The following is a 20,212-nucleotide window of genomic DNA, read 5'->3' as shown; positions in this document are numbered from 1 at the left end:
TTAGAAAAGACAATTATTGTAATATGTTCGTTATGACCTAATTTGAATCATTCTAGTCATGTTTAATTCAAAACGAGCTAATATACATTAAGTATCGTGATATTAATGCATAAAAACATGTATGTTTTAGAAAACCCGAACCACATTATGTATTCTATACCTATATGACAACAAATGAATCCTCACTGAAATTGACATAAAATATGTTTTTAATACTAATTTACCAGTATTATTCAGTTACATATTACTATACAAACGGAAATAAATCATAACATTGGAATATAATCCAACTTCCAATCATGAGAAATTTGTTAGCATATACGTAAATATATAATATTTTTAATTATATTTTATTGGTAATTTATATGTACGCTGATATTAATAAACAAATAAAATTCATATAAATGACTAAAAAGGAGAAAAATAATTATAAGACTAAATGGCATTAGTTTTTAAGAATATGTCATTTTGCATCAACTATTATATGCTAGTCCTAAAAAAAACTTCGAACTCAAAAGTCAAAAGAGCCCTTGCATTATTCCTCATAATGAAACTTTTAGTAATTTTGTGGACTAAAAATATACATTATTTTTTGCGATCATAATATTTTAATATACTTATTGAAACTTACATGATTAAAAATGAATTATATATATACTGAAAAATATAAGCATACAACTATGACTTTGGTAAAATAAACGTGTTATATTGTCTCATTTACGTCTGTGTTACCTAGGATATATAAATTCGATCCAAAAGGTTTTAAAATGTCCTTATTATTGCAATAATCTTAGAATAATAACCTCATTTCCTATGCTTTAGACTAAAATCATCCACAATTTTCTAGGGTCATGTATGTATACATGGCCATGAATCACAAGATTAATCCCCCTCCCCTTTATAAAACGGCCCTTTAGCACTAGGTGCCAAATAATGTAATAATTCTATAAATACTAACACACATACACACATACACACATCCAAAAAAAAAAAAAAGTCTACTAAAGAGCATTTCTTAGAGAAGAGAAAACTGAAAGAGATGCAGGGTGGAAACTCAAACAACAACAACAACAACAACAACAACAACAACAACAACAATTATCTCACCATGATGAACATCTCCAAAGTATCAAAACCAACTGGTAAACAAAATCAGTTGATTATTATATGGTTCATTTCCAAATTTTCTTTTGTTGTTTGTATGCTTTTTTTGTTGTTTTCTTTGCTTTATTTTCTTAATGAAGTTTATTTTACAACTTATTTTTTGTATTACAAAATGACATACATAACGTGATGTATAACAAGTAGAATAAAAATTTTAAAAAACAAAAACAAGTAAAAATATTTTATTTTTAGAATAAACAATGTACTATAAAATAATTCAAAGTACCTTTAATTGGTTTGTAGTCTTTTCTGGATTTTTTTTTAATGAAAGTTAGTATATCTTTCTTGTTATTAATTTCGATTTTATTAACTAGATGATTAATTTACATGTGAATTAAGATTTTATTAATTATTTACTCCAGTTTACTAGTTCTTTTTTATTATTTTCTCTGCATATGTTCATTTTCTTCTTCTTTTTTGGTTTGTGGAGTAATTATATGGAGAAAAATAGGCATAGTTTTCAGGCGAATTTTGCATGGGAGAAAGGGTAAAGAAAAACTGGTCCATAAATTTTGTACTGATTTTTTTTGACTTCAACACTTTGCTTTTTCACTTTTTTGCCTTCAATTTGTTGTCAACTCCTTTTCCTTCAAACTAACTCAACAGTCAAAACACCCAATAGTCAATATACTACATTATACTTTTCAAAGATTAGTCAATATACATTATACTTTTCTAGTTCTTTGATAGTCTTTTAGTTTAACCTTCACATTAGCCAATATATAGCTTTAAATTTTGATACCTTTAATCAACATTTAGTCAAAATTTTATTCATTATTTTATAATATTATATATATATATATATATATATATATAATATATATAAATATATATATATATATATTATATATATATATATATATATATATATATATATATGTTTATACAACGGTTTTTATATGTAGTTTAACCAAATCTACAGTAATTTATATGTAACAAAACGAGATATCTCGTTAAATTTGTTTCAACATGTATTTCTTGAATACTAATTAACTTTTTGTATTTTTTACAAATATGTAAAAGGCATCAATGTATGGTCAATATGTGTGTTAAAGACTCTTTGGTGAATCCCTCTCCTTCGGCCTGTTTAGTCTCCTTCGTTTCTGGGGTTTCAGTCAGTTTCTTAGTAGAAATAGGTGATGATATTTTGCATAAATAGTAGACATGGGTAATAAAGAAAAGAATAATACTAACGATTCCAGCCATATAATTAATTTCTCAATTTTGATAGAAGGTACTTATTAGATCTAATAGAATGTTTGTTGTATTTATACTGATACCCAATCCAGCCCATTTCCTGAATAAAATGGGACTAATCAACCAAATAACAAAACTAGCAAAAGTAAAAAGGTGGAATTGAAAAGTTAGAGAAATGAAAGAGAACTCTAAATATAATTAAGTTGTAAATTCAAAACAATACATTTGGCATATATTTGGCAATTTAGCCATCATATTATTGTTTTCCATCAACATTATTCCTATATGTAATCTAACTAATTATATGATCTCTCATATATGTAGCCCCAACATCACCAACTAGGGGAACCAACGTACTTCCTAGCAACCCCAACCAACAAGCTGCCTATACTTGCACTCTTCCTAGTGCATCAGCTGGTCGTCCCCCACGTCCACCACCACCGACGCCACGAATCGAATACCGGGAACAAGACCGTTACATGCCCATTGCCAACATTATCCGTGTGATGCGTCGCATGCTTCCCTCGCACGCCAAAATAGCTGACGAGGCCAAGGAAACGGTCCAAGAATGTGTGTCCGAGTTTATAAGCTTTGTCACCGAGGAGGCCAACGACCGGTGCCACACCGAGCAACGTAAGACAATCACGGCTGATGATATAATATGGGCCATGTCTAGGCTAGGGTTTGATAACTATGTTGGTCCACTTTCGCGGTACCTTAATAGGTACCGCGAAATGCTGGAAGGTGGGGACCGTCAAAGGGTCCCACAAACTCTTTTTCCAAGGCACTCATTAGTGAGTCCTACAGTGATGATGAGGCCAACCATGGTAGGTCCCAACCCTCCTCCTGTTGGAGTAGGATTTGGGATTAACCATGAAGCAACAAATACTACTACTATTACTACTGCTACTGCGACTGCTAGTACTTTTGAAAAGAATATTAGTGTTGGTGGTAGTAGTGAGCATGGGTTTAGTCCAACTAATAATAGCATGAGTTTTGATGTTGGGAGTTGTAGCAATGATGATATCTTAGAGTTTGATGATCATGCTTTTGATCTGCCTCTTGTTGCTTCTTCTTCTACTATTGGAGTTTCAACTTCTTCTAGTGATACTTTTGAGGGTGGTGCTCAAGAGGTAGATTGTTTTGATCCTTTTGCTCAATTCAAGTGATCAACTTTGTTTGAATTACCATTATTATGAATAAATATACAATTGATCAAAAACTTGTTCCAACTTTATTTGTAGTGTAATACTTTGGAGATGTTGATGAAGAATGTGATCTTATTTCTTCAAAAATCAATACACAAGGCATTGGAAGAGATTGCTAGAAATAGAAAAAACTACATTTAAGTTTTATATCATTATGTTTACTTTGACCTGATTAATACTCTTATAAGTATCAAAATTATTTTAATTAACGTGTTCATTTTTACTTCCACTCGCACTCACTACCCTGAGTATATTCTAAAATAGAGGTGTAAGGACTTAGGGTAGTGAGTGCAAGCGGAAGTAAAAATGAGATTGAGAAAATAATAAAGATCGGAATACATGGCAAGAAAAGTAATGTAAATGAGCACACAATATCTAACGTGGGAAAAATCTTCAAGTAGAAATTAAAAATTGATGGACGACGTGCAGTCAAAAAACCACTATATAAATAACAAGGTACAAAACCCCTAGATATTATCAGGGTGAGTACTCTAATAAAACTTTCACTATATAATAAACTCATAGAGGAGTAATACGAAGAGATCGAAATAGTGGATTAAGAAAGTTTAGTACTGCAAGGATGAATGTAGGAAGGCTAGTGTATTATATATAGCTTCTTGTGTTGAATAGTTACATTGATCTTGGTTGATTATCTCATAATGATGCCCAACAATCCAGCATTGCTATTGAGCAAGTAATGTCGGTACTACTTAAGCTTTGCATACATTAAGTCAGTTTTTCTTTTTAAAAGAGAAATTTCATTAATTGAAAGTCAAACGTCATCTATAATAAATTCAGTCAGTTAATTAAGGAATTCTCAAGAGAATTCTAACCCATATAAGTTGACTTAATATACGTTGTTCAAACTTAAGATAAGAACAAAGACATTCCTTAATACTCCAACAAGAGGGTAGCAAAGAGAGTATAGTTTATAAAAGTTTGTTCTTTACTTGGGCTACATAAATTTGGGCCATTAAATATAACACAACAAGAGAAAATATTTTGTACTCATATAGTCATATCATGTTCAAAATTTAAGATTGTTTGAAAGACTCAATAAATTTTTTAAAAATGTTTTACTCCATTCAACTGAGTGAGAAATGCAAGATGTATGTCAACTATTTTGAAGATAATAGAGTTCAGGGATAATCCAAAAGATGATAAATGAATGGATTGAATCACATACTACATCAGGAAAAAATTTAAGGGTGATACTAAATTATAAAAGACACTAAAGTTTTTTCCCTCTCAAAGTTCCCTTAATGAGATTCCTTCAAAAATCTCTCCTAAATGCATCAAACTTCAATAGATGCAACATTGATATAGATATCAATTAATAAATGATTTTGCCTTATTTTTGATTCTATTTTTAATTAGCAGGGATCTTTGAAATGATTTGATCAGGAGATAATTTTTTTTTATCATGAATAATGTAAAAAAACTGAGCATTACTCAAGTATTGCCTAGTTTATAAACAAAATACTTGTAGATCTGTCACTACTATCTTAGTAAAAAGCCCATTGCGATTTGTGAATAATGTAGCTAGGCACAATGCTTGCTCGTCTGATGCATTTATGCATATAAAACAACATTTTTGAGTCGTACTATATTAGTAATTAATTTCTAATTGTAATAGTTAGATTATCCACTAGATAGACAAAGTTTATCTTTATTTGATGTCTGTTATATTCGGCATAAAACAACTGAACTGGTTGCAACTAAATTGAATTAAAATTATAACTAATAGTAATGCTATTAAATAAATTAGGAACTGAATTTAATTGAATTGAACTGATGAACTGAGGAATTGAATTTAACTGAATTGAACTGAAAATAAATTGGATAAAAGTGGCCAAGACTATGCATTAGGTTATCTTCAAAATCATATGTTTCACTTATGGCAAAAAAAAATGTAAACAAACATTTTTACTTTTCACTCTTCAAGAATTTAACCGATAACAATAATAAATTCTTCCTTTTGACAAAATTTTCACCAGCTTTTGTTGCTCTATATGAAAATTCAAATTTCTCTCCGCGCTTTTCACTTCTTTCTCTCTCCTCCACAAACAACACCGAAATAAGCCCTAATCTTCATCAAAATTCACGAATTTCCATGGAGTTTCAGTAAAATAACTCAAGAATGGCGACGATTGAGAAGCTATTAGTGCAAATCTTCGATCGAAAAAGGCAGATTATCGAGCAATTGAAGCACCAGAAACAATTGTACGAACAAAATCTTCTTTCCAAGCTCTTAATTCAAGGCATTCCTCCTCCTCCTTGGCTCCTCAACTCCGATTTTCAATCTTCAACCTCAGATCTCACTGGTATTTTTTCATTTTCTTTAGTTTTTGCAGAAATTTATGGTGTTTTTGCTTTAAATTTGGGGATTTGTGGATCAATTAAGGTAAAATGTTTAATATTTCGAGTACGATTAAAGAATTGTAAGAATAGTTCTCGCTGATGTTAGAATTGTTGCTCGTTGATTGAAGTTTATGCTTGTTCAATTGGCATAACTTTGTCGCGTTTTCTTCACTTTTTGAATTGCTGTTTTTTGTTCGTTTGATAAGATAATGGAAATGTAGTTAGTTCTCTGAGTATAAAAGGTCTTTCCTTACATCAGTGCAGCTAGGGTTTTATGTCGAGTCGATTGTCGCTTATCCTGCTTCTATAAAGGCAATTTGCAGTGTATACTTGATTTGGTGGATATGATATATGTTACATTTTGTATGAAAAAAGAGTTTCGTATTCGAGCAAATGCAAATCGACATCTTCTATTCATAGTGATCAATTGATGTCTTTGCACATATTTTGTGACAGCTCTTCTGTGTTGGCTTTGCACAAAAGTTTACAAGAGTTAACAAGAACTAGTGATGAATTTTCTGGTGAAGTTGACAAATCAAAGTAAAGTGGAAGAATTGTTTTGAAACAGTAATTAGTTACTTCCACAGTGCAATGTTAGGTTTTAGCAAGCTTAAGTTCAACACCTAATTGTAAATGATGAAGTGTTCTAGTGTGATTTTAACCATATTAGGCAGCTGGTAGGAAAGGTGTATCATTGTCGTTATAGTAAGATTATTGTATCACGCATTGCTATGCTGGAGTGTTGGTAATCAGAATTGAGAACGTGAGTGAAGAATCATTTTGTTGCAACACGTGCTCTTGGAATTATGAATTATTGGAGCTAGTTCTAACCATATCAATTGGTTACATTATAAAGAATTTTTTTGGTTGGTTATCTTAGTTTGCTTGATTTCTGCTCAGGTCTAAACAAGGAAGAGCTCATATCGGGATTATTGCTTCCAAGACCTGGACCATTTCCCTCTTATCCTAGCGGTCCTTGCTTTTTATATGATAAGCCAATTATAAAAGCAGCTAACAGTGCTATACAAGATGAAACGTGTGCTGTAAACTGTGCCTCTAGCAATGGTATTGATGAAAATGAGCCTGGTGTCGCTCCTCTATGTCATGCTGATGGCTCAGAAGATATGGTTGACACTGTCCCTCCATCTAATCTTGACGGCACTGAAAATATGGCAGGCATCATTTCTCCGTATCATGTTGATGGCAGTATGGGATTTAATTATGTCCCTGTGTCACCTGATGACCAGACTGAGACGAGGCTCTCAATTTCTCATAAACAAGAGCAGTCACTAGCAAGAATACCAGATGAAACTTGTGCTTTAAACTGTGCTTCTAGCAGTGGTATTGATGAAGATGAGCGTGGTGTCGCTCCTCTATGTCATGCTGATGGCACTGCAGATGTGGTTGACGCTGTCTCTCCATCTCATCTTGACGGCGCTGGAAATATGGCTGGCATCCGTTCTCCGTATCATGTTGATGGCAGTATGGGATTCAATTATATCCCTGTGTCACCTGAAGACCAGACTGACACGAGGCTCTCAAATATTCATAAACAAGAGCAGTCACTAGCAAGAATACCAGATGAAACTTGTGATGTAAACTGTGCCTCTAGCAGTGGCATTTATGAAGATGAGCCTGGTGTCGCTCCTCTATGTCATGCTGATGGCACTGCTAATATGATTGACGCTGTCCCTCCATCTCATCTTGACAGCACTGGGAATATGGCTGGCATCATTTCGCCTTCTCATGTTGATGGCAGTATGGGGTTCAATTATGTCACCATGTCATCAGAAGACCAGACTCACACAAGGCTCTCAAATTCTCATAAACAAGAGAAGTCACTAGCAAGGATACCAGATGAAACTTGTGCCGTAACTGCCTCTAGCAGTGATATTGATGAAGATGAGCCTGGTGTCGCTCCTCTATGTCATGCTGATGACACTGAAGATATGGTTGATGCTGTCCCTCCATCTCATCTTGACGGCACTGAAAATATGGCTGGCATCATTTCTCCTTCTCATGCTGATGGCAGTATGGGATTCAATTATGTCCCCATGTCACCTGAAGACCAGACTGACACAAGGCTCTCAAATTCTCATAAACAAGAGGAGTTACTGGCAAGGATATCAGATGAAACTTGTGCTGTAAACTGTGCCTCTAGTAGTGGTATTGATGAAGATGAGCCCGGTGTCGCTCCTCTATGTCATGCTGATGGCACTGAAGATATGGCTGACACTGTCCTTCCATCTCATCTTGACGGCACTGAAAATATGGCTGGCATCATTTCTCCGTCTCATGTTGATGGCAGCATGGGATTTAATTATATCCCTATGTCACCTGAAGACCAGACTGACACGAGTCTCTCAAATTCTCATAAACAAGAGCAGTCATTAGCAAGGATACAGAGGTCCAGATCCCGTCAAAAGGCACTGGAGTTTCGGAGTAGTGGAAAAGCAAGTGCTCAAAGCCGTTTTGGGATGGAAAATGATGTTGGTAGTTCTTCTGGCGGCCAAAAATCTAAAAATCATTCATGTTTATCTGGACAGGTTGAAATTAGCTTAGGGAGAAATGTCATGTCCAGCACATGTGAACAACAATTATCAAAATCTGATGTTTCAGATGTGAATGAGATTTTAATCCCAGAGCCATTAGATTCTTTGGCCGAGGATGGAGAAGTGAAGACAAATTTACCAACTGCTGTTTTTTGCAGCGGAAGGGTGTCTGACATATTGGTGAATGACCAAAAACTGGTCTATGAGAATACTGCAGGAAACATTATGGATACTGTGATGGCTGTGGATCAATGTAAATCTCCTCAGAGGACGGATGGGTTTAAATATTCCATTGTTTCCCCACTCGTGGAGTATATGAATGTATCTGAAGCCGATCAAACTATACAAGAGTTTGATGGTTCTGTTACAGGTGAGAATACAGTTGATGCACAAAATGCTGGAGATAACATCTTGGAAAATACCAGCTTGCCTGAACTAATTTGCAATTCTGAATCCTTGAGCACTCCTGTATCACTGTTTCCTACTGCCCGCAAATTGTACTTAGCACCAAAAATGTACTCCTCAATACCTAACGGGCTTCTAGAAAACATCGAACTACAAAGCAAGCCGCTATTCAGTGGAAGGGCTTTACAGAGGAAGTCTCATTCTGATATCTTACGATTATCAAAATCTGATGTTTCAGATGTGAATCAAAGTTTAATCCCAGAGCCATCAGCTTCTTTGGCTGAGGATGGAAAAGTGAAGAAAAATTCACTAAGTGCTGTTTTTTGCAGTGGTAGGGTGTCTGACTTATTGGTGAATGACCTAAAAGTGGTCGACAAGAATACTGCAGGAAAGGTCATGGATCCTGTGATGGCTGTGGATCGATGTAAATCTCCTGAGGGAGTGGATGGGTTCAAATATTCCATTGGTTCCCCACTCATGGAGTATATGAATGTAGCTGAAGCAGATCAAACTAGACCAGAGTTTGAGGGTTTTGTTATAGGTGAGAATACAGTTGATGCACAAAATTCTGGAGATAACATATTGGACAAGACCAGCTTGCCTGAGCTTATATGCAATTCTGCATCCTTGAAAACTCCTGTATCTCCCTTTCCTACTGCCTGCAAATTGTACTTAGCACCAGGTATGTACTCCTCAATTCCTAACGGGCTTCTGGAAAACATTGACCCACGAAGCAACCTGCTATACAGTGAAAGGGCTTTACTGAGGAAGTCTCATTCCGATCTCTTTTCTTTCTCTGGTAATCAACATGGATGGGATATCAGGAAACCTTTTCTGTCACCGGTGGGGAATGGTTTTGAAGGTATCACATCAAAATCTGGTGGTTCAGATAAGCTAGTTAGTAGTAATCTGGAGCTTACTTGCTTCCCCATTCTGGAGGATCCTGAAAGCAGCGAGGAAGATTTAGATGATGCTGTTGACAATTGTGTGAAAATGACAGATCTGAGTATGAGAAATAGTGCCGGCAGGGAACCACCTTTTGATATCAATGTGCAGAAGTTGAGCTGTATGGCTCTAGATCATGCAGTTGAGAATGGTAGTTTAGAATCTGTGGGTGAAGATAAGATAGCCTGTTCAAGTACAAGAAATAGTGGCAACAAAGAACCGCTTGGTGATATTTCTATGCCATATAAAAGCTCTTTAGCTCCAGATCACGTAGTTGAGTGTAGTTTAGGACCTATAAGCACCGACGGCAACATCCATGAGATGCATAATGACAGTAAGAAGAGTGGCATGGCTCAGAGGAAAAGCAGGCGGACAAGGTTGGGGAAGGAAAACGAGAAGTACTCAGTTGGTGCTAACAGCAGCAAGAAGCACACCAAAACACAGAGCAGCAGGTTCAGCAAACCCAAATTATCGGGAAAATCAAGTTTAAGAAGCAGAGGGCAAAGTCTGTCAGAGAAGGAACAGAAGCTAAGTAACATTGTGTCTAACATGAAATCCTTCCTGCCACTTGTTCAACAAAAGCAAGCAGCTGCAGTCATCCCTGGTAATACAACTATTCTTTATTTCTTGGTACTCTAATTTTTTTTAGGTTTTCAAACGATGGTGGACTCCTTTTTCATATTGCTTACGTCGTACTGGGAATTTGGTAGAATCAGCAACGGACAAATGCCAGTTTCTGTTATTTATTGCAAGTCTGTTTCTCTTGTTCTTATCTTTTCGGCTAGAAATCCTTGTCTATGTTGACTGCCAAAGTGTTTCTATGTTGATTAACTGTGGCATCATCATCTTTTTACAGATGTGCAATTATGAGAATTACTGTACTATCTTGAAGAGCTTTCCTTTGTTAGCTGCATTTCTACAAGCTGTTGATATATCCGTTTTTAAAATTGTTCTGAACTATCAACATTTTGAAGTTAGGCATTCTATAATTTTTGAAGGTCTTCCTATATGGATCTCTTTGTGGTTGTGCAGAGAAGAGAGACGTCAAAGTCAAGGCTCTCCAAGCTGCAGAGGCTGCCAAACGTGCTGCTGAAAAGAGAGAAAATGAACGCAACCAGAAGAAAGAGGCAATGAAGCTTGAACGAGCTAGAGTGGAGCAAGAAAATATGAAGGAGCTGGAAAGGAAGAAAAAAATGAAAGAGGAAGAAAGAAAGAAAAGAGAGGCTGAAAATGCAGCCAAGAAGAGGCAGAGAGAAGAAGAAGAAAAGAAAGAAAAGGAAAGGAAAAGAAGGCGTGTTGAAGAGGCACGGTTACAGCACAAGCAAGCTGAGCAAAAACTTCAGGATTGGAGAGAGGAATCAAGATGTGTAGCAGAGGTACGTCCATGTCCTTCTATAATATGTTCGTCAGAAATAAGTTTTATTTTGGCCGTTCGTACTGGTCTAAACATTGCAATCTTTATAGGATAAAAATGCGCATCCAATAAAGGACTCTAATTCAGGGCAGCCAGTGAATGATTCAGTTGTGTTAGGGGATCATATAATGGAAGATGATGGTGTACATGCGACCTTAAATAATCACCATATGTCAATGGAATCCTCTGCCATTGGAAAGGTAAAATCATGCCTCTTTGCTCTATTATGTTATATGTGACTCTTGCAAATCAATTTTTAAGTACCACAAAAGTGGGATTTGGCATGTGATGGTCCATGAAAGTGAGATCGTGTATTGTGATTTTGGGTGAGATGAAATTATGAAAATCTAAATGCTGACCAAAGGGGTAAATGACGAAATAGATTTGGGTCAAAAAAAAGGCAGATGCTGGTGCAGGGGGCTATAGGGATGGGTTAACAGATGCCTTATTGGGCATAGATGAATAATAATCTGCCTTTGTTATCCCTTTGTATCTGGTGAAATGTCGCTTTTAAAAAGTTGTGATTGTGTTTACAGTTAGGCACCGCTGACATGGCTGAGAGTTCAACACCTAATGTTGATAAAAACGTCAAGCCAGCCGACCGATCCAGCATTGAACAGTCATATGATATCTCGCCATACCATTGTTCAGATGATGAAGAGGAAGAAGAAGATGAAGTTCCAAACAAGAAGTTTATACCGACCTGGGCCAGGTTAGTAGCTCTTTGCCTCTATCTGTCTTTGACATTGGTTTCTCTAAATTGTAATGAAGTAATGGTTGAGGCGTTTATATGCGAAGCGTTTATATGCGATTTGGACTTTTGGTCTATCTGCTGCATTTTGCTGTTTAGTTTATTGCAATGGTAATAATTACGCTTCACGCATATGCTATTATTGTATATCAGTTAATTCAGCAAAAGTTGTGAATTCTGAGCTATTGCTTACTTTTTGCAGTAAAAGCTCAGTGGCATTGGCTTTATCATCTTTGCAACACTTGGATCCAGATGTGATATTTCCGCCTGGAAGCTTTTGCAGTTTAGATGAAGGTAAATTTGCATATGCTCCAACAGTTTGAGCTATTTCACACGCTAAGAACATCTATCTTCTCCTCCAGCTCTTCTGCCTCGAAGATTACCACAAAAATAAGAGAAGTCCATGTGTAAATGAGAAATTTTGATCAGCAAGAGTTGGCAAAGGATTTGCTTTTCGCTTTGGGTGCAGGTAAATATCGTTCCAATTTTGCTTCTCTGATAACTAACCCTATTCTAAATAGACTGCTCAGCTTTCTTTCCTTTTAAGTAAACTCGGAATATGCTGGAGCTCAGTCTTGGCTCAGCCAAGCTTAAATTTGGCTGCACTGTTGGCATTTTATTGTAGAAGGACCAGTAAAGTTTGGCGTACTAATTACATGTCTAATCTAAAAAGCTGTTTCGAGTTAATCTTAACATGGCCATCAACAATTTCTCTGTTTCTATCTTGTGAAATCTATCTTTGTTTATGTCATAAATGTCCGGCAGCAGGCCTTATATAGTTCATCTGCTGCTGTCGATTAGAGTTAACTGCTTGTTTGGTTCAGCAGGTCTCGAAGGGCACTTTCTGATGAACCCAGACATCGCTACGTGTTAGCTGGAAGATAACTTCTCACAAAGAAATGCATCAGGGGGATTCGGTTTATAGCTGTATATATGTCTTATTTATATACACTGGTCATACTCTAAAGACCCTTAGTAGCTTAGTAATGTAACCTTCATTAGGAGCTATGGTTAGATTCCTCTGGTGCGTGTAATATTTCCGGTCTGAAGATCTGAAGCCGAAATTTTGTTGCTTTTGAACTTTGAAGGAAGCCATTAACTGTAGCAACTAGCAAGTTAGCAACCAATGCTCAGATAATAGGAAAATTAGGAATGAATCAGCAATTGAATTGTTTCTTGTGTAAATTGAAGTTTTTGTCTTGAACACCTTATATCTCCCTTAGAGTGTACTGTTTTAAGGTGACACGGAGTATTATGAATGGAGATTAGTAACTTGTAAATGTCAAATTAGCGTTGGACCTTCTGTATTCATTGGTGATTACTTAACCTTAATTATGTGTTGTGTCCTTGGGTTAGTTGACATGAAGTATTAAGAGTATATGCTATTCAATTAATTTTGACTTTTCTGAAGTTGGATGCAACATTTGTGTAGTACACGCCATTCGATATACTAGTTTGAATTGCACAAAAAGTACTATACATTAAGAAGAATTAAATAAAATACCACTTGATTGATATGAATAACCTAATAGAAGTATAAGTTAAGTGTAAAGGCCCTGAACGGCCTAAATTGACATGATTCTCAACTTGACTTGCCTTTACAAATTATAATATAGGGTGAGACTGTTCAATTTTCTCGATGCATGACCCGCTGGTCCTGCTCCACCAAGTCGCGCGGCTTTTATATACTCTCTCCTTTTCATTTTAATCTACACACTTACACTTTTCACACATGTCAATGCAAAACTTTGAGGACATATATCTTTAGTTTTGTATTTGTTAAAATTATAAAAAGTACATATTAATAAAATACATGTTATGACAAATCTAACAAGATTCCACATGACTATTTTCATTCGCATATAAATAAAAAATGATGGTCAAAGTGAAATTTATGAATAGTGTAAAATATCAAAATGTAACAATTAAAATGAAACTGAGAGAGTACATAATTATCCCAAATTTCCAATATTAACTGTGAAAGTCATGAAATGAATGCACCAACAAAATAAGTCATGAAATGAATTGAGAAAAATGGCATATGTATAGATTTTAATTTCCAGATTACAACGACTAGTTGATTAAATCTACATTAGCTGTATTTAACTATTTATGTGGTTCACATGAGGGACCTTCACCTTGGCGCCCATGTCAGTTTTTGTAATTGTTGACCACTTCATAATCTCACTGACTCACTTCTCATTTTGCCGATCTCTTACCCTCAGCTCGGGCCCCAAAGCTACCTGATTCTTTTTCCATCTCATCCATAAAAATATTGTCATAAAATCGTACTTCTGATGTTAACTAGTTATACTACCTCTGTCTTTATTTAGTTGCAAGATTCACATTTTTACACAAACTTTAAGAAATGAAAAAAGAGAGTATAATTGACCCACTTGTCCATACTACTAGTACTTTAATTAAATGGGGAGAGAGAGAGAGAGGGGGTAATATAGACAAATTATCCCAAAAGCTTTCTTAAAAAGGGAAATGTTGCAACTAATAAAAAACACCTAAAAGTAGAAAGTGTTGCAACTAAATAAAAACAGAGGTAGTATTAGATTAGATAACTAAATTTTGTTTTTTAGTTAGAAAATTAGTTTATGAATATTAAAATAATAAAAATTAGCCAAAGTAATAAAAAGGAGAGATTCAAATGAACAAAAATTAGTCTTGGATGTACTATGCACATGGTACACCTGAGTCTATGATGAATGAACTTGTAGGTTAGTGGCTTATGATTACTTGGTATTAGATAATACCCTAGCCCATGTACTGAAACAATTTTCTCTCTTCTATCTCCCAAAATCAAATAAAAGATCCCACTTGATTATGTTTTTTCCTCAAACAATGATGCCAGATACTTTAACAAAATTCGACGATCGATAGTGCCAAAAACGAAATGGTGCAATTAAAAAAAAAAAAAAGAATCAAGTATATTGTATTTATTAGGATATGAAACTGTCCTATATAAAATTAAGTTAATCAAAACTCTAAAAAATGGTGTAATAAATACAACTAATTCAAGTTAAACATGTTAAAAAACTTTCAAATGTAGGGCTTATAATTTTCCTTCATTCACAAATTCATAAACATTTAAGAATATATGTATGACACACGACGAAGTGTGTATATCACGCATAACCATCAAGCTATGCTTAAATGTGTAATGCAATACACCTGTATAATTACAAGCTTTTTCATAATATCAAATATACTTCTACATTTATATTTTTATATTTAAAACTTGAGATTAAATTATATCTAAATTAATTTTTTTTATTACATAAAAAAGTTGCAAAAAACAACAATATAGACCTAATTCGATTTCATTTCCTTTTCAAGCAGGTTTACAAACTTAATTCATATAAACTATCTCATACCTTGCAAAAAAAATCTCATACCCACCAACCACAAGTTGACAACTAATCTTAACTACATTATGTTTTTGTTGAAATTAGGATAACATTGCACCAACATTACCATTACTGTGGCCCTAACCATAAAGTATTATATCATCGACATAGCAGCTCCTGCCATAAGCTGGCATAATTAGTTTGGTCATTGGTGCATTAATTTATTGGTCAAATACACAAATCCATGCATTTCAATCATTTAATTTAGATTCTAAACTATACAGAATTTCATGCAACTTTGGACCCACCTTCTTTTCACATCACCAATCATAATACTAGTGGTGTGAAAGTGAGCGACAGCTCAATTAGTTAGAATTTTATTCTATTAAGGATGTTTTGGCTTAGTGGTTAAGATGGAAGTGCTGTAAATGATATATTATAGGTTTAGACCTCCTCCCTTTCTTTATACTTTATACTGCCTTCGTTTTTCCTGATTTTAAGTGATTATGGGATCGATCCTCATCCTATCATCAAAAAAATTAATACTAGTGGTGTAATAATCAAACAAAAACGTCAATCTCTTCTAATTTTATACCATCAAATTACGCCAAAAAAGTTCTTAAACGACCGTTACACATTTTTCTTCTTGCCAAAAAGTCCAAAAATCACATACACAAAAATCTACCATTACTTATTTTTTTCTCTTTTAACCGACACCCCCACGCGCCCATTTTCCAACCGTTTAAACCCCATTTTCTTCCCCCACCAACACTTTCTCTCTCTAAAAACTCTGTTTTTCCCCTGTTTTTCATTCTCTGAAGATTTATTCACAAAATTCATTCAATTTCTTGAACAAATTTAAAACACCCACTTCAAATTTCATCACAAAAAAATCATCAATTAAACCTTGCTTCCCCACGAACTCTTTCTCTCTCTAAAAAAAACCTGTTTTCCCCTGTTTTTCAGTCTCTGAAATGATAAATTTCTCCAAGAAAACCAGGTTCCTTCACAAAATTCATCCAATTTCTTGAACAAATTGAAATACCCACTTCAAATTTCATCACAGAAACCATGATTTCATCTCCAATAAACCTTCTTTTTGTCATTATCACACTTATTTTCTTTCTTCTTACAATTCCAACTTCAGCTAGTTCAGTAAGTTTCCATTTTTTATCATTCAACCCAAGAAATTTCACTTTGTTGGGTGATTCTTATCTTAAAAATGGAGTAGTGGGTTTAACTAGAGAAGTTACTGTTCCAACTACAAGTTCTGGGTCAATAATTTACAACAACCCAATTCCATTTTATGATTCTGAGACAAATATAACTGCTTCTTTCTCTGCTAAATTCTCATTTTCTGTGAGTAATGTTAATCCTACTTCATCTTCTGGTGATGGGTTAGCCTTCTTTCTCTCTCCTGATAATCAGACTCTTGGTAGCCCAGGTGGGTACTTGGGTCTTGTAAACTCCACTGAGTTAACCAAGAACCGATTCATTGCGATCGAATTCGATACAAAACTTGATCCTTTTCTAAATGATCCCAATGATAATCATGTGGGTTTTGATGTTAATAGCTTAATTTCAATCAAAACTACTAATGTAGTGTCAAAGGGGATTGATCTCAAGAGTGGGGATTTGATTAATGTGTGGGTTGATTACAAGAATGAGGAAAAATTGGTTGAAATATATATGGGTTACTCTAGTACTAGGCCTTTAAACCCGGTTTTAGAGGTGGAAATCGATCTTTCTGAGTATTTGAAGGAGTATATGTATGTGGGATTTTCAGGTTCTACTGAGGGAAGTACTGAAGTTCATCTGATTGAGAGTTTTGATTTCCAAACTTTTGGTTTTTTGCCAAGGAGACCTAAGTTTAGGACTCATAATGTGTCTGATAGTTCTGTGATAATTGCTCCTGCTCCAAGCCTTGGATCGAGCTCGAAAAATCTTCGAAAGAGGATAGGTTTAGGCCTGGTAATATCTGGTCCTGTATTCTGCTGTGTTGTTCTGGTTGTGTTTGGGTTTTTTTCAATCAAGAAATGGAAGACAATCAAGAAACAGAAGAGTTTGAAGGCAGAAATGGTAACTGGTCCTAAGGAGTTTAGTTATAGAGAGCTGAAATTAGCTACAAGAGGGTTTCATTCAAGTAGAATTCTAGGAAATGGAGCATTTGGGACAGTTTATAAAGCATATTTCACAACTTCAGGAAATGTTGCAGCTGTAAAAAGATCAAAACATACCCATGAAGGTAAAACTGAGTTTCTAGCTGAATTATCGATTATCGCTTGTTTGAGGCACAAAAACTTGCTTCAACTTCAAGGATGGTGTGTAGAAAAAGGTGAATTGTTGCTTGTTTATGACTTTATGTCGAATGGAAGCCTTGACAAAGTGCTATATCCTGAGATAATAATTGATACTAACCCACTCCCATGGCCTCAAAGATACAATATAGCAGTGGGTTTAGCCTCAGTTCTGACATACTTGCACCAGGAGTGTGAGCAGCAAGTCATACACAGAGATATCAAGGCTAGCAATGTGATGTTAGATGGGAATTTCAACCCTAAACTAGGTGATTTTGGGTTAGCTAGGCTTATGGAGCATGATAAAAGCCCGGTTTCAACCTTAACAGCCGGAACAATGGGGTACTTGGCTCCTGAGTATCTGCAGTATGGGAAAGCTACTGAAAAAACTGATGTTTTCAGTTATGGTGTTGTGGCTCTTGAAGTGGCTTGTGGGAGACAGCCAATAGAGAGAGAAAATGATGATCAGAAGATGATTAACTTAGTGGATTGGGTATGGGGTTTGCATTCTGAAGGAAGGCTCATTGAAGCTGCTGATCCGAGATTGCAAGGGGAGTTTGATCAGGAAGAAATGAAGAAGTTATTGCTTGTTGGGCTAAGCTGTGCTAATCCTGATTGCTTGGAGAGGCCTAACATGAGGAGGGTGCTTCAAATTCTTAACAACGAGGCTGATCCTATGCTCGTTCCTAAGTCGAAGCCCACGTTGATCTTCTCGAGCAGCCTTCCACTCAGTTTAGCAGATATATTTTCTGATGATGAAGAAGATAGCAAGAGTTCAGAAGATCGGTTTCAGATTACAGTTCAGTCTAGTCAGGACTTGAAAGAGATTTGTTGAAATAACATACCACTTTTTAGATTCATTCTTTCAATTCTTTTTTCTACTTATACTTTTTGCTGCATAGTTTGATCAAAGCTGTAAGTCTTGTAATCAAAGATTAATAGTATTTTGAGTTCAAGATTTCTGTTGAACTATGTTGCACATTTCTTAGTTTTGTCAGTATGAACTCTCATTAGATACAATTGTACACAACATTCACAGTAACTCAATAAAATGAAAAGATGACTACACTTCTCTTTCTATACAATTGCTAAAATTTTTTTGCTACATTGAGTTGTTTGCTGCAGTGAAATATATTAATTCTTTCTGAAATGTGCACTTTCAAGATTCTAGAGCATAAACACTAAAATTTTAGGTATGATCTAATAGAAAATTATGGCCTTGACCATATTGTAAAGAATGTAAACAATCTTTTGTTTGCATTCCTTACATATTCTAATAGGCCAAAATCATGCAAAGTTTTCAGAAAATAGCAAATTCGGACTTTTAAACACATACCTATGTGGCTATGTCTGACATGAGTACGCGAGTCCAAGTAACATATATATGATATGATGGAGTATACTATAAGTTTTAGAGAGAGTCATACATTGATCTCCAAGCATATGCATAAGATGACAATGATGTTGTTGACAGAAGACGAGAAAGCACACTCCCAACACATGCAAAGGCTTTTCTTTAGCTTATGCTGGGTTGTGCTCTCTCTCTTCTGTCAACACTTCCATCAACCAGAGCTGATAGAATCATGTACTTGTTTAGCTTAGCTCCTTGTGTCTTCATCATGATCAGAATAACCTCAAACAAGAAAACAAAGTGTACATAAGATTTTTATGAATTTCGACGGGCATTAAAAGAGTAATAAGTACACAAATTATCATTAACATGCATAGTTAAGCATCACCATATAATTAATATCACAAGTCTATCTATATCTATATCTATATCTATATCTGTAAATAATCATAATAAAACAATTGTTATGAACACAGAAAATAAGAAACAGATTATCTATGATTTATGAACTTTTCATTTCACCTCAAATAAGCAAGAGGTGTTGTGTCAGAATCATGAGAATGAGAACTATAATGTTTATTTTGATCAGGCAAAATATTAGGAAAACCGCGGAGTATCACTTGGACATGTATCCATATCGGATAATTGTAGTTTCGTAACTTGTGTTCTTGTAACATGCCAGATCTCTAGGTCACTAGTGATCTTAATAACTACAACAGCAACAACAAAAAGTAAAACAATAATGAACTTATTACCAACTAAAATTTTTGAAAAATCTTTCTCATAATAAGACTAACTTAAAAGTTGTACTATCTTTGGCTAAGTGTATTTCCCTAAAATACATGAGTATATATATATGTTACATGTAAGTGTGTGAAATCTTCTACACATATATATGCTTACCCAAAAAAATCCTGAAATCAACAATATCTTGGGGTAATCTTTTATCAGAATGATGGCTAACAAAGCAATGATTCAAGATAAAATCAACAAAGATCCAAACTAGTATATGAATCATGATAAAAAAAATTTTATTTTATTTTTCAGGTGTAAAGAGCTACAAAGGACAATGACATAAACGAGAAGTGATATATATATTTAGTAATATTCTCACAAAACTTTACCAAATAAACTAGCTCGCATACACTCAAATTACTCCGAGAATAATAATCTTAACATGATTGTATGTTTTTGTGATTGTACTCAGATAC

General features: G+C 34.8%; 3 protein-coding genes across 3 annotated transcripts; all 3 read left to right on the top strand.

Annotated features, from left to right (window-relative positions):
• The first annotated feature begins 2,328 nt into the window (after positions 1-2,328).
• LOC109134727 (negative cofactor 2 complex subunit beta-like) lies at positions 2,329-3,530 on the top strand. Its single transcript, XM_048641668.1, has 2 exons — positions 2,329-2,398; positions 2,686-3,530. Exons 1-2 carry the CDS (start codon positions 2,329-2,331, stop codon positions 3,528-3,530), a joined length of 915 nt encoding a protein of 304 aa, XP_048497625.1.
• A 2,028-nt stretch (positions 3,531-5,558) lies between these two features.
• On the top strand, positions 5,559-13,277 carry LOC104891869 (uncharacterized). The gene is made up of 8 exons (XM_048642461.2): positions 5,559-5,893; positions 6,831-10,436; positions 10,865-11,208; positions 11,297-11,446; positions 11,783-11,958; positions 12,200-12,291; positions 12,360-12,466; positions 12,825-13,277. The coding sequence occupies exons 1-7, from the start codon at positions 5,710-5,712 to the stop codon at positions 12,389-12,391; spliced, it is 4,584 nt and encodes a 1,527-aa protein (XP_048498418.1). The 5' UTR covers positions 5,559-5,709; the 3' UTR covers positions 12,392-12,466; positions 12,825-13,277.
• Positions 13,278-16,067: 2,790 nt separating this feature from the next.
• LOC104891871 (probable L-type lectin-domain containing receptor kinase S.7) lies at positions 16,068-18,735 on the top strand. The gene has a single exon (XM_010677648.4). The coding sequence runs from the start codon at positions 16,425-16,427 to the stop codon at positions 18,483-18,485; it is 2,061 nt and encodes a 686-aa protein (XP_010675950.2). The 5' UTR covers positions 16,068-16,424; the 3' UTR covers positions 18,486-18,735.
• Positions 18,736-20,212: the final 1,477 nt, after the last annotated feature.

This window comes from Beta vulgaris, chromosome 4, assembly GCF_026745355.1.
Source record: "Beta vulgaris subsp. vulgaris cultivar EL10 chromosome 4, EL10.2, whole genome shotgun sequence".
NCBI classification, from domain to species: domain Eukaryota; kingdom Viridiplantae; phylum Streptophyta; class Magnoliopsida; order Caryophyllales; family Amaranthaceae; genus Beta; species Beta vulgaris.
This window is presented reverse-complemented; position numbering and strand designations above follow the sequence as displayed.

What these genes read in the sequence shown, in the direction of transcription:
- LOC109134727 (XM_048641668.1), top strand. Translation starts at nt 2,329, where the DNA reads ATGGGTAATAAAGAAAAGAATAATACTAACGATTCCAGCCATATAATT. An exon ending in TTTCTCAATTTTGATAGAAG is followed by an intron (nt 2,399 to 2,685) that starts GTACTTATTAGA and finishes TCATATATGTAG; the next exon opens with CCCCAACATCACCAACTAGG.
- LOC104891869 (XM_048642461.2), top strand. Translation starts at nt 5,710, where the DNA reads ATGGCGACGATTGAGAAGCTATTAGTGCAAATCTTCGATCGAAAAAGG. An exon ending in TTTATACCGACCTGGGCCAG is followed by an intron (nt 11,959 to 12,199) that starts GTTAGTAGCTCT and finishes TACTTTTTGCAG; the next exon opens with TAAAAGCTCAGTGGCATTGG. An exon ending in CTTTTGCAGTTTAGATGAAG is followed by an intron (nt 12,292 to 12,359) that starts GTAAATTTGCAT and finishes CTTCTCCTCCAG; the next exon opens with CTCTTCTGCCTCGAAGATTA.
- LOC104891871 (XM_010677648.4), top strand. Translation starts at nt 16,425, where the DNA reads ATGATTTCATCTCCAATAAACCTTCTTTTTGTCATTATCACACTTATT.